Here is a 10,122-nt window from a genome sequence, read left to right on the forward strand (position 1 = left end):
GTTCCCCTGGGCCCAGCTGCCTCGGGTCTTGGGCTGCAGCACCTCGGCCGTTCCCACCCTGGACTGGGGAGCCCCGGCCTGCTTCGTCACTTCTTCTGTGGAAGTGAGGCAGTGAGGATGCCAGACGGGGCGGTAACGGGGTTTGGCTCGGTCACTGTGATTGTCACCCGCCTGGCGGGGTGTGGGCTGGACCAAGTTGGAAGGTGGTTGGAAAGGAAAGGGTGGCGGGTGAGGCTGGAGGTGATGGAGGATGGAGTGCAGTGTGGGGTTTTAAACACAGATCTTCCCCTTCCAGCTACTCCTGGACCACCAGCTCCTTCTTTCCCCTGGGATTTTCTCATTCCCCTCTTCTCTGGGTTGTTTCAGATGGGAGCAGGTGGTGGATCTGACCTATTCTCTGCGCCTCGGAGCAAAGCCCAAGCCCATGGAGCAGGATGAGGCAGCAGTAGAGAAGCTTCGGTATGAGCTGTTTCCCAGCTTCTGCTGTGGTTGGGTGCAAGCTGCTGTCTCCTTGGCTGCTCAGACAGCTGTCTTCTGCAGACCAGGGGGAGAGGGAGGAAGACAGGCAGCGGGGATCAGCTCTGCTCGGCACAGTCTTGTCCTAGATAAGCCTGCACAAAGCAGAAAACAGGGCAAGACCAAGGCAAGCAGGACATGGACCTGCCTTCCCTGACCCGTTAGCCTGGCTGCCCCTGGCTCTCCAGCTTCATTAATCCCTTTTTCCTGGTAGGTTTGTGCCCCCAACTTGGACTTATGAATGTGACGAAGACCTCGTGCATTTCCTGTATGATCACATTGGGAAGGAGGATGAGAACTTGGGCAGTGTTAAGCAGTATGTGGACAGCATCGATGTCTCGTCCTACACGGTGGGTTAAAGGGACAAGTTTGCTGCTCTGGGCTGGGCTGTGTTTGAGGATGTGGGAGAGAGGCCTGGGGAGCATCATGTGGCATATTGTGTAATGTGGCCCCTGGAGGAGCTGTGGCTTGGGAATTGAGTGCTAATATTAGCTGCTAAGTTGATTTTAGGGAGGGTTTGGTTTTCTGTGCTGTGTATGTGACCCCAGAGCACCTTGGAGGGTCAGCCCCAGTGTCCTGTGTGCTCTGCACTCCCTGTGTTTACCCTAGCAACGGAAAAGGGCCAGTTTGACGCCCTCTGGCCCCAAGATTTGTGTTGAGTAACCTCTATGGGGAAGTTAATCCTGCCCTCATCTGATCTTCCTTTAATTCACTGCCCTCTTCCAGGAAGACTTCAATGTGTCATGCTTGACCGACAGCCATGCCGACACATACTGGGAGAGTGACGGGTCCCAGGGCCAGCACTGGGTGCGGCTCAACATGAAGAAAGGCACCATTGTCAAGTGAGGCACCTCTCCCCTGCACGCTAGCTCCTGGCTGGGGCGAGCCCTGCACCCCTGTCTCTCTGCATGAGTCCTTCATGGCCCAAATTTTCCCTGTGCTCCCTGCCCCTCAGCCCTTGCCCTGGCTCTGGGCTTGAAGGGGTCTTAGCTTGGTCACAGGTACCCGGGGATCCCAGCACCAGCTGCGTGTGCTTCATAGCAAGGGTGATGAGGCAGTGAGGGGGAGCGGCAGTGGGTGTTCAGATGCAGTTACCTTTCTCTCATTTCGTGCTTCCTTTTGCAGGAAGCTCCTGCTGACAGTGGATACCACCGATGAGAACTTCATGCCCAAGCGGGTTGCCGTGTATGGGGGCGAGGGGGACAATCTGAAGAAACTGAACGATGTCGGCATTGATGAGTGAGTGGATGGAGGTGGAGAGCGTAGCGTGGCCCTTATAGGGGCTACGGGTGCTGGACACCCCAACCCTAAGCAGTCATGCTCGTCAGGGCTCTCCTGATCCGATTGTGGGCCCCATCAGGATCATGTCACCTGGACTTGAGGCACCAGCAGGTTCAGGCATTCAGCACAGGCCATGTTGTAGGCAACTGGGTCTGGGTTCCTGCTGCAGTCCCATTTCAAAAAATACAAACCCTCTTCCCGTACAAGAGACCGAGTGGATTTTGTCAGGATGGGTGAGGGAACAGCTCTGCAGCCTTCGTCTGTGCTGTGTTTGCAGGAGCTACATCGGGGATGTGTGCGTCCTTGAGGACATGACAACACACCTGCCTGTCATCGAGATCCGGATTGTGGAGTGCAGAGGTAGGGCTGGGTGTTATGGTCGCATCCATAATGCTCCTCTAAGATACTGTACATTAAGAGTTTGTTCCTGTGGCTTGTACTTCTCGGCCCTGCGGGCTGTTTCAGTCGAGATGCGGAAGAACCATGGGATACTCCAGGGGGACCTGGAGGTTTTCAAGCTCTCAGCTTTCATCCTGTCTTCCTCTGCCTTCAATTATTTTTTTTTTTTCTTTAAGTGCCTCTCTTCTTTTTCACAGAGGTATTTCAGGATCTCAGTGCCCAGCCATAGAGCTGGTAGAGCTGGTCACATTCCTAGTGCTTTTACTTAGAGAGCTCCCATGCTGGCAGGCTTGCTTTCTCATAGCCTTAGTGTATCATCCATGGTCTTCCTTGGCAGATGATGGGATTGATGTTCGCCTCCGAGGCATCAAAATCAAGTCCTCCCGACAGAGGGACTTGGGGCTCAGTGCTGACATGTTCCAACTGCCCAATTTAGTGCGCTACCCTCGCCTAGAAGGGACAGACCCTGACCTGCTGTACCGACGGGCTGTGCTCATTCAAAGGTACTGTATGGAGGGTGGGCATGCAAGTGGGTGGAGTTGCCTGCAGGGATTGGTGCTATCTCCAGGACAAGTTTGAAACTGTAAAACTGTGTAACATGCTGTGGGCCAGGCATTCTGGACCCTGGAGAAGATAGAGTCATTTGGGAACAAAGTGGGCCCTCTGGGGTAACTCCCCTACACTTTCAGAGGAACTTTGCAGCTCAAGGTCAAGTGTCTTGTGTGTCAGGAGCACAGCCTGTCTGTGCTGTGTGTGGGGCAGGTGCATGCAGAGTCCCTTGCAAAGGGTACAAGATCCCTGCAGTGCCCAGGGAGAGGGACTTAAGTACCCAAGGCTCTGTGATGTAAAAGACCATGCTGGGTTGGGTTTGGATCAGTTGTTACTTCTCTGCTTGTGTGTGGGATTGGCTGGTCTGGAATAGACTTGTGCAGATCCCTGTCCCTCCTGTGTTGCAATACCTTTTTCTTTGGGATTTAGGTTCATCAAGCTCCTGGACAGTGTCCTGCATCACTTGGTGCCAGCCTGGGATCACACTGTTGGCACGTTCAGCAAACTCAAGGTGAGTGATTCCCTCTGTCTCGTGGGGCCTCAGTCTGGCAGGGTGGTTGTGCTCAGGCTGTGGCAGGGAGGCAGTCAGTGCTTGTTGCCTTTAAAGCAGCTCAAGGGAAATACCTGGCTGAGCTCAGCTCATTAAAGCTGTGAAAGGTGATACTGGTTAGAGGCTAGTTTCCTGCTAAAACACTGATGTGGAAACATGTAGCTATGGGGTAACAAGTAGAATCAAACCAGAGCACTTCACCCTCAGAAGGACTTGGACCATAGCAGCACTGGGCATGTGAGCTGCGCACACATCCCCTCCAAGATCCCAGCCCAGGACACACTGTTCCTGCACTTCCTGCCAGCAGCTTTGAGCTGGCTGTGTGCAAACAGCAAGGCTTTTGCCAGTAACTTTTTTCTGGCTTTGATAAGCTTTTGATTTCCATCTTTTTCTTAAGACTGGGTTTGTTGCTCCGGTTATCTGTTTTCCTTACATCCTCTCCCAGAATACATGTGCCGGACGTTGCTGGGGTAACCCCGTCCTGTGTGTTTCCAGGCCTGGTGTCAGAAAGCATTGTAGTCTCTCTGCTGGCTCAACATAAGACCCAAAGCATTTAAGGATTCTTGTTTGTTTTGAGAGGCTTGCTTTGATTACAAATAGGAGGGATAGTAAGACTGATGCTCTGGTGAGAATGAGGGTGAAGGAGAGTCCAAGTAACACTGGAGTGCGAGTATCAGATGACGACTGATGGGGAGAGGACTGGGCTTGGGATCTGCCTTAAGCCGGAAAGCAAAATCTTTCAGAGGCAGAGGTGTAGCAAATATTGTCAAGGAGAACGTGCCTGTGTGTGGAAGGCAGGAGCCCTGGGAAGGGGAGAGACCTTGTGGTGCAGTGGCTTCGGGAGCAAATAAGTGACATGTTTTGGACAGTGGGCACTTCTGACATTTTGGACTTACCTGTTGGCAGCACATCAAGCAATTCTTGCTGCTGTCCAAGAGGCGCACAGCTCTCATTACCCAGTGTCTGAAGGACTCGGAGACCAGCAAGCCTAATTTCATGCCACGGCTCTATATTAACCGGCGATTGGCTATGGAGCACCGAGACAACCCTGCCTTGGACCCCAGCTGCAAGAATGCTGTCTTCACCCAGGTACTGTCCCTCCTGGAACGGTCCCTGCTGCTCTGTGGAGAGTGGGGCATCCCAAAACCAAAGCGAACCACGTAGAGGTGGGTGGAAGAGACAACTTGGAGCTGGAGATGCCTGGAGTCCTCATTGCCACTTCATATGACTCATAGGCTCTACAGTTACATGTGCTGATGATCCCATATCCAGGAATAACATCTAGGAGGGATTTGGGATTTCTGAGTTGAAGTCTCTATCCTGGCTGCTCTCTGTGGCATGTTGCTAATGCAGAGCATAACAATCTCATTACACTAAAAGGGCAGCAAAGAATTCTTGTGTGACAACAGTACTGCAGCTGCATACAGTCCTGTATTGTGGTTTCACAGCAATGCTGATCCTTCTATTGTCATTCTCCCCCCATCTCCAAAAGATCTATTGCTCTATGTGTGCACAAAGAGCCCAGGCTGCTCTGAAGTTTAATATGCATTCAGTGTGGTTAGCACTGTAATTTATGTTCCCTTTCTGAAAATGAAGGGCTCCTAGCCCATTTAGAGATCATCTTTGGTCAGTATTTAAAGGTTTGGGTCAAACCAGATTTCTTCCAATTTCCTGCCTTCACCTGACACTGGTTCCCCTGGAGGGGGGATACCAACCTTGATCTTCTGTGCTTGTTGCAGGTGTACGAAGGCCTGAAACCCTCAGACAAGTTTGAAAAGCCTCTAGATTATAGGTAAGCGGTGCCTGGGGGAGGGAGGGGATCATGCTGGGAGCTATGTCCCCTCTCACAGCAGGGTGTTTGGGAAGCCTGTGGGTGTGCTGTGCTCTGAAGAGGATTTCCTAGGGCAGGAGCCAGTTCAGCTGTGGAATTGGGGCCTGCACCCAAAGGTGTCACCTCCCTACTGAGGATGCAGCTGTCTCTGGAGATTGGGATCTTGTCCTGTCCTAAGCTCAGGCTGGTCCACCCTAGTCCTCTGGTGTCCCTGCTGTACCTGCTGCCTCCCCAGCATCTTCTCCTTGGCTTTGAGCAGCACCTCAGGCGATGTCTGGTTCTCCACAGGTGGCCGTTGCGCTATGACCAGTGGTGGGAGTGCAAATTCATTGCAGAGGGCATCATCGACCAAGGTAGGGACTGTGTGAGGCAAAGGCTCCTCTGGAGCAGAGTCAGGGGTTGATGGGGTGACTCTGTTGCTATAGGGGCTCTCGTTTGCTCCCTGTGTTACTGCCCATGGAGAATAGAAGGAAGGCAGGTCACCTTGTCCTGCCACCCCTGGCGGTGTCCCAGATAAGGAGTGCTGCTTGCTGGGATGGGATCAGACCTCCATTGGTCACTAACAGCAGCTTTGACAGTGCCAATGCTCCCTCTGGCTGTCCACCACAGGCCAGGCAGGGGTGTTATTTCTCCTGTCTTATTTCCTCCAGTGCTGTAAGGCTCTGACAGGACCCTTCTGCTCAGCCCTGGGCCACATTGGACCAGAATTCCTCATTTTTGTTCCATGACCCTGAGGAGTCTGCAGCACTAAAAACATTCTTTTGGGGTTGCAGGTGGTGGTTTTCGGGACAGCCTGGCAGACATGTCGGAGGAGCTGTGTCCCAGCTCGGCAGACACCCCTGTGCCTCTGCCCTTCTTTGTGCGCACGTCCAACCAGGTGCTGTGAGTCAGGGTATTTGAGGCAGATCTTTCTGTGCCTGGGAATGCAGTGCTGTCCCTGTCCCCCTGCAGGCCAGGGACATATCTGCTTTCACTGGTCCAAAGCTTTTCCTTGTGAAGGGTTGGGTAGATTGCTTTGTGGCATCTCGTTTTAGGATGTGCTGACAAGTGCCTGGATACTTGTCTCTCACTAGGAATATTGCCAAGGAGGGTGGGGGATTTAGCTCACTTCTGCTGTGAGAAGAGTCCAGAGGCACGGCAGGAACTGAGTTTGTGGTGCGTCATGCTGCACTGAGATCATGACTTGGAGTTTTGCCTCTCACTCTTGTAGGGTAATGGCACTGGAGAAGCCAGGGACATGTATGTCCCCAACCCTTCCTGTAAAGACTTCCCCAAGTATGAGTGGATTGGGCAGATCATGGGAGCAGCTCTGAGGGGCAAGGAGTTTCTGGTAAGCTTTCACCCTGTCCCTGTGTGGAGGTTTGCTGCAAAGGGAGTCGTTAGCCCTCTTCTGCAGCCTCTCCAACATGAGCATGGGAGGGGTCTGTGATCACATACTGGGACAAAAGGTGTTTGGCAGGATTTGGGGCTGAGGGGTTAGCAGAGCTCACAGCCCGAGTTTTGGGAGATACTTCTGGGAGCTTGGGAGAGAGCGTCTGGTCTCTGCTTGGCTATGATGAGCTCTGCATGTGGACAGGGGGATGTGTCTGCACTGTTGAGTCCTATCTCCATCTTTGGGGGTGTCTCTTTTCACACAGACTCAGCAAAATCCCCTTTCTCTTTCAGGTCCTGGCTCTTCCTGGCTTTGTATGGAAACAATTAACAGGGGAGGAGGTCAGCTGGAGCAAAGACTTCCCTGCTGTGGACTCCGTGCTGGTGAGAGGGAGTGGGAGGCTGTGTTTATCCTAGTCCTTGTGGCACTGAGCAAGGTGGTGATTTGTGTCCCTGTCTTCATGTTGTGCTTGCTTCCTCCCGTGGTGTATCAAAGAAACACGCACAAAAAGGGCAGTCATAGCATTTAATGCATCCTATAGCTAATATAGAGATGTATCCATGCTGACTTTATGCTTCAAGCATGCAATGCCCCAGAGTCTGCTAAACAGCTCTAAGGCAGCATGTCCCATGCTGTGCTGCTGCCACAGTCACTCTAGCCCTCATCTGGGAAGGGAGGAAATGGGGCTCAGGCACACCTCTGCCCACTGGTCATCTCTCTAACAAGCACTCAACTGGGGCCTGAGCAGGTGAAGCTCCTGGAGGTGATGGAAGTCATGGACAAAGACACCTTTGAGTTCAAATTTGGGAATGAGTTGACCTACACAACAGTGCTGAGTGACCAACGCATGGTGGAGCTGATCCCCGGCGGCAGCAGCACCGTGGTGCGCTACGAGGACCGCAAGGAGTTCATCCACCTGGTGCAGAAGGCTCGACTGGAGGAGAGCAAGGAGCAGGTAACACTGTCCCATATCATCAGTGGTCATTGAGTTCCCAGAGCCATACCTCTCCGGTCTGTTTCTGGTAAAATGCATTGTGGTTAGCATCCCTGTGCAATAGTAGGCAGTCCTTTTTGATGAAGTCCTGGAGCCCCTGGCGTTGTTGAGAAGCGAAGTGGCTTGTAGCAGCACGGGAGACACAGGGTTTTATTCCCAGCTCTAACACGGGCTTCCTGAATGAACTGGGATGCATCTCTGTGGGATCCTGTTCCCTTCTTGAAGTTCCTTGGAGCATTTGCTGAGCAGTTGCATGGCTCGCATCTAGTCAAACCCCTAGGCTCAACCACGAGCCAGGGAAATGGGCAAAACATGGTGCTTAGCTGCCCTGTCTCCTTTTCAGATCATGGCCATGCAGGCTGGCCTGCTGAAGGTGGTGCCCCAGGCTGTTCTTGACCTCCTCACCTGGCAGGAGCTGGAAAAAAAAGTCTGTGGAGACCCTGAAGTCACAGTTGATGCCCTGAAGAAGCTCAGTAAGTGAAGGGCTCTGCTGGAAACTTTCCCTGAAAACCAGAGTGTCTCCTCTCCATGCTGGGACAAGGAGAGATGTGGGAGGCCGATATTAGCCTTTATTCCAGTGAGAATGTGGGCCTGTATACTTCTTGCCTTTAGCTGGGTGCTGATGTGGCCAGGAGTGTCCCTTGTCTCTGTGCTGGGCCGCAGAGTAGAGGCTGGGGCATCCCCAGGCTGCTGGTATCTGAGCCTCTGGAGCTGAGGTGTGGATCTGGATGTGCCTTCTGGGAGGGGCCTGACTGCCTGTGTCCCACACATCTTGACTCTACACACTCACACCCTGCAGGCACCCAGAGGATTCTTCCTGTGCTGGCAGAGGACCCCTGCTCTGATTTATCCAGGAGGAGCTTGGATCTTTAATAAACTCCTTTACTGTATTCTTTCTGTCAGCCCGGTTTGAAGACTTTGAGCCACTGGATACCCGTGTTCAGTACTTCTGGGAAGCACTCAACAACTTCACCAACGGTGAGTGATTTGCTCTGCCCCTGCATATCGTGTGCCATCACAGCCCCTGCAGGCTGGCTGGGAACTGGGAGGGTGAAGCCACCCTCATTGCTGCCTAGGGAACTAATGGGAGCCAAGGAGAGCAAGCAGCTGGGCTGAAGGAACTGCTTGCTAGTGCTGGGGATACCTGGAAGTGTCTGTACTCCATCTCGTGTCCCTGTAGGGTCTGTTGATGTCTTTGCTTTTCCTTCACAGAGGATCGCAGCCGCTTCCTCAGATTCGTCACTGGCAGAAGCCGCCTTCCAGCACGGATCTATATCTATCCAGACAAGATGGGGTGAGTCCATTCTTTGTAGACTGCAAAGCTGATAGATCCCACACCAAAGTGATGTGCGATCTGTTCTCCCCTGCCTCGCTGGCCTGCTGGTTCTGACCAGTTTGTCACGTTTTCCCCAAGCTCTGAGACAACAGATGCTTTGCCGGAGTCATCCACCTGTTCAAGCACCCTCTTCTTGCCCAACTATGCCACGTAAGTTTTGATGCTTCCCTACATGTGGGGAATTTTGTGTCTGGACTCTCTTCTTAAACTTGGTGCTGACCTCTAGGGCCCATTGTTTTGCCACATTTACATACTCCTGCCTGTACCATGTGGCTGCTGGGATTCTCTCTGTGAGCAGCTGATGAAGCATAGCCTGTGTCTCAGAAAGCATCTTGTCCCCTTGGCTGGCAAATGCATCAACTCCTCCTTGTGTTTTTTTCCTCTCTTCCCTCTTGCCATCCCCAGAGCCAAGGTATGCGAAGAGAAGTTGCGCTATGCCGCCTATAACTGCGTAGCCATTGACACAGATATGAGTCCGTGGGAAGAGTGATGTTGCAGTGTGACCAAGCAGCATGGACAATTGTTTGACAAAACCGTGAAATGGGAAGAGCTCCCTTTTTCCTGCAGGATGTGTATATATAATAAACATACAGGTGTGAAGCCTGGCTCCCAGCAGTGGTGACCAGCACCCCTTTGGACATGGAGGTTTGGGTCTTCATCAAGGTGGGAGCTAGCGTGGAGTGTAAACATGATTGCAGTAATGAAATCCTGGCCCAGCCCTCACACATCAGAAAGGTCTGGTGGGTTTTTGTAATGAGTTTCTTTTCCACATGTCCCCGTTGTAGCCTCACAACTCTCACTCCTCCCAAGCTGTGCTCTGCTCCAGACAGGAGTGGGGTAGGGCCACAAAGCTGCGCGGCAGGTTACAGGGCAGGACGAAGAACTGAGCTGCTGCTGAGACCACGGGGATGCTCAGAGAGATGTGCCCCTAGGCTGAGTGTCCGGACCACATTCCCTTGCCTTGTTCCTGCTGTCAGCTGAAGTCATGGAAATGAGATAATACATCTAGGTTTAAGAAGAAATGGGACAAGCTAGTAGCAGGTGCTGCAAGGGTGCCTCTGGCCACCAGGTGTCATGACAGACCTGCACAACAGGACTGCGGGTGCTGTCAGGAAGGGACTCCTATGCTTTTACATCACACAAAATCCCAGTTCCTGTGACCACCCATGGTTCCCTGCACCCCTTGTACAGCAGCGACTGCTTGGGGAGCTGCTCCCCTACAGGAGGTGGGAACTGTCTGCTTCCCTCCTACTCTGTAACTTTCAGTTCTGCATCCGGCGTGCTGGTGGCCTAG

The 10,122-nt window shown here is 52.8% G+C and overlaps 1 protein-coding gene across 1 annotated transcript; it reads left to right on the forward strand.

The window, feature by feature from the left end:
* Positions 1–366: 366 nt before the first annotated feature.
* HECTD3 (HECT domain containing E3 ubiquitin protein ligase 3) lies at positions 367–9,428 on the forward strand (the record flags this gene model as incomplete). The annotated part of the gene is made up of 19 exons (XM_010075655.1): positions 367–459; positions 731–866; positions 1,243–1,358; positions 1,642–1,755; positions 2,075–2,157; positions 2,534–2,699; positions 3,175–3,256; positions 4,202–4,384; positions 5,035–5,087; positions 5,415–5,479; positions 5,900–6,003; positions 6,337–6,456; positions 6,792–6,881; positions 7,247–7,453; positions 7,836–7,965; positions 8,396–8,470; positions 8,705–8,786; positions 8,907–8,978; positions 9,234–9,428. Coding segments are annotated over 19 exons (2,056 nt in total), but the record flags the coding sequence as incomplete, so codon positions are not given.
* Between the last annotated feature and the right edge of the window lie 694 nt (positions 9,429–10,122).

The sequence above is a fragment of the Pterocles gutturalis genome, unplaced genomic scaffold (genome assembly GCF_000699245.1).
Source record: "Pterocles gutturalis isolate BGI_N339 unplaced genomic scaffold, ASM69924v1 scaffold42587, whole genome shotgun sequence".
Taxonomy (NCBI): Eukaryota; Metazoa; Chordata; class Aves; order Pterocliformes; family Pteroclidae; genus Pterocles; species Pterocles gutturalis.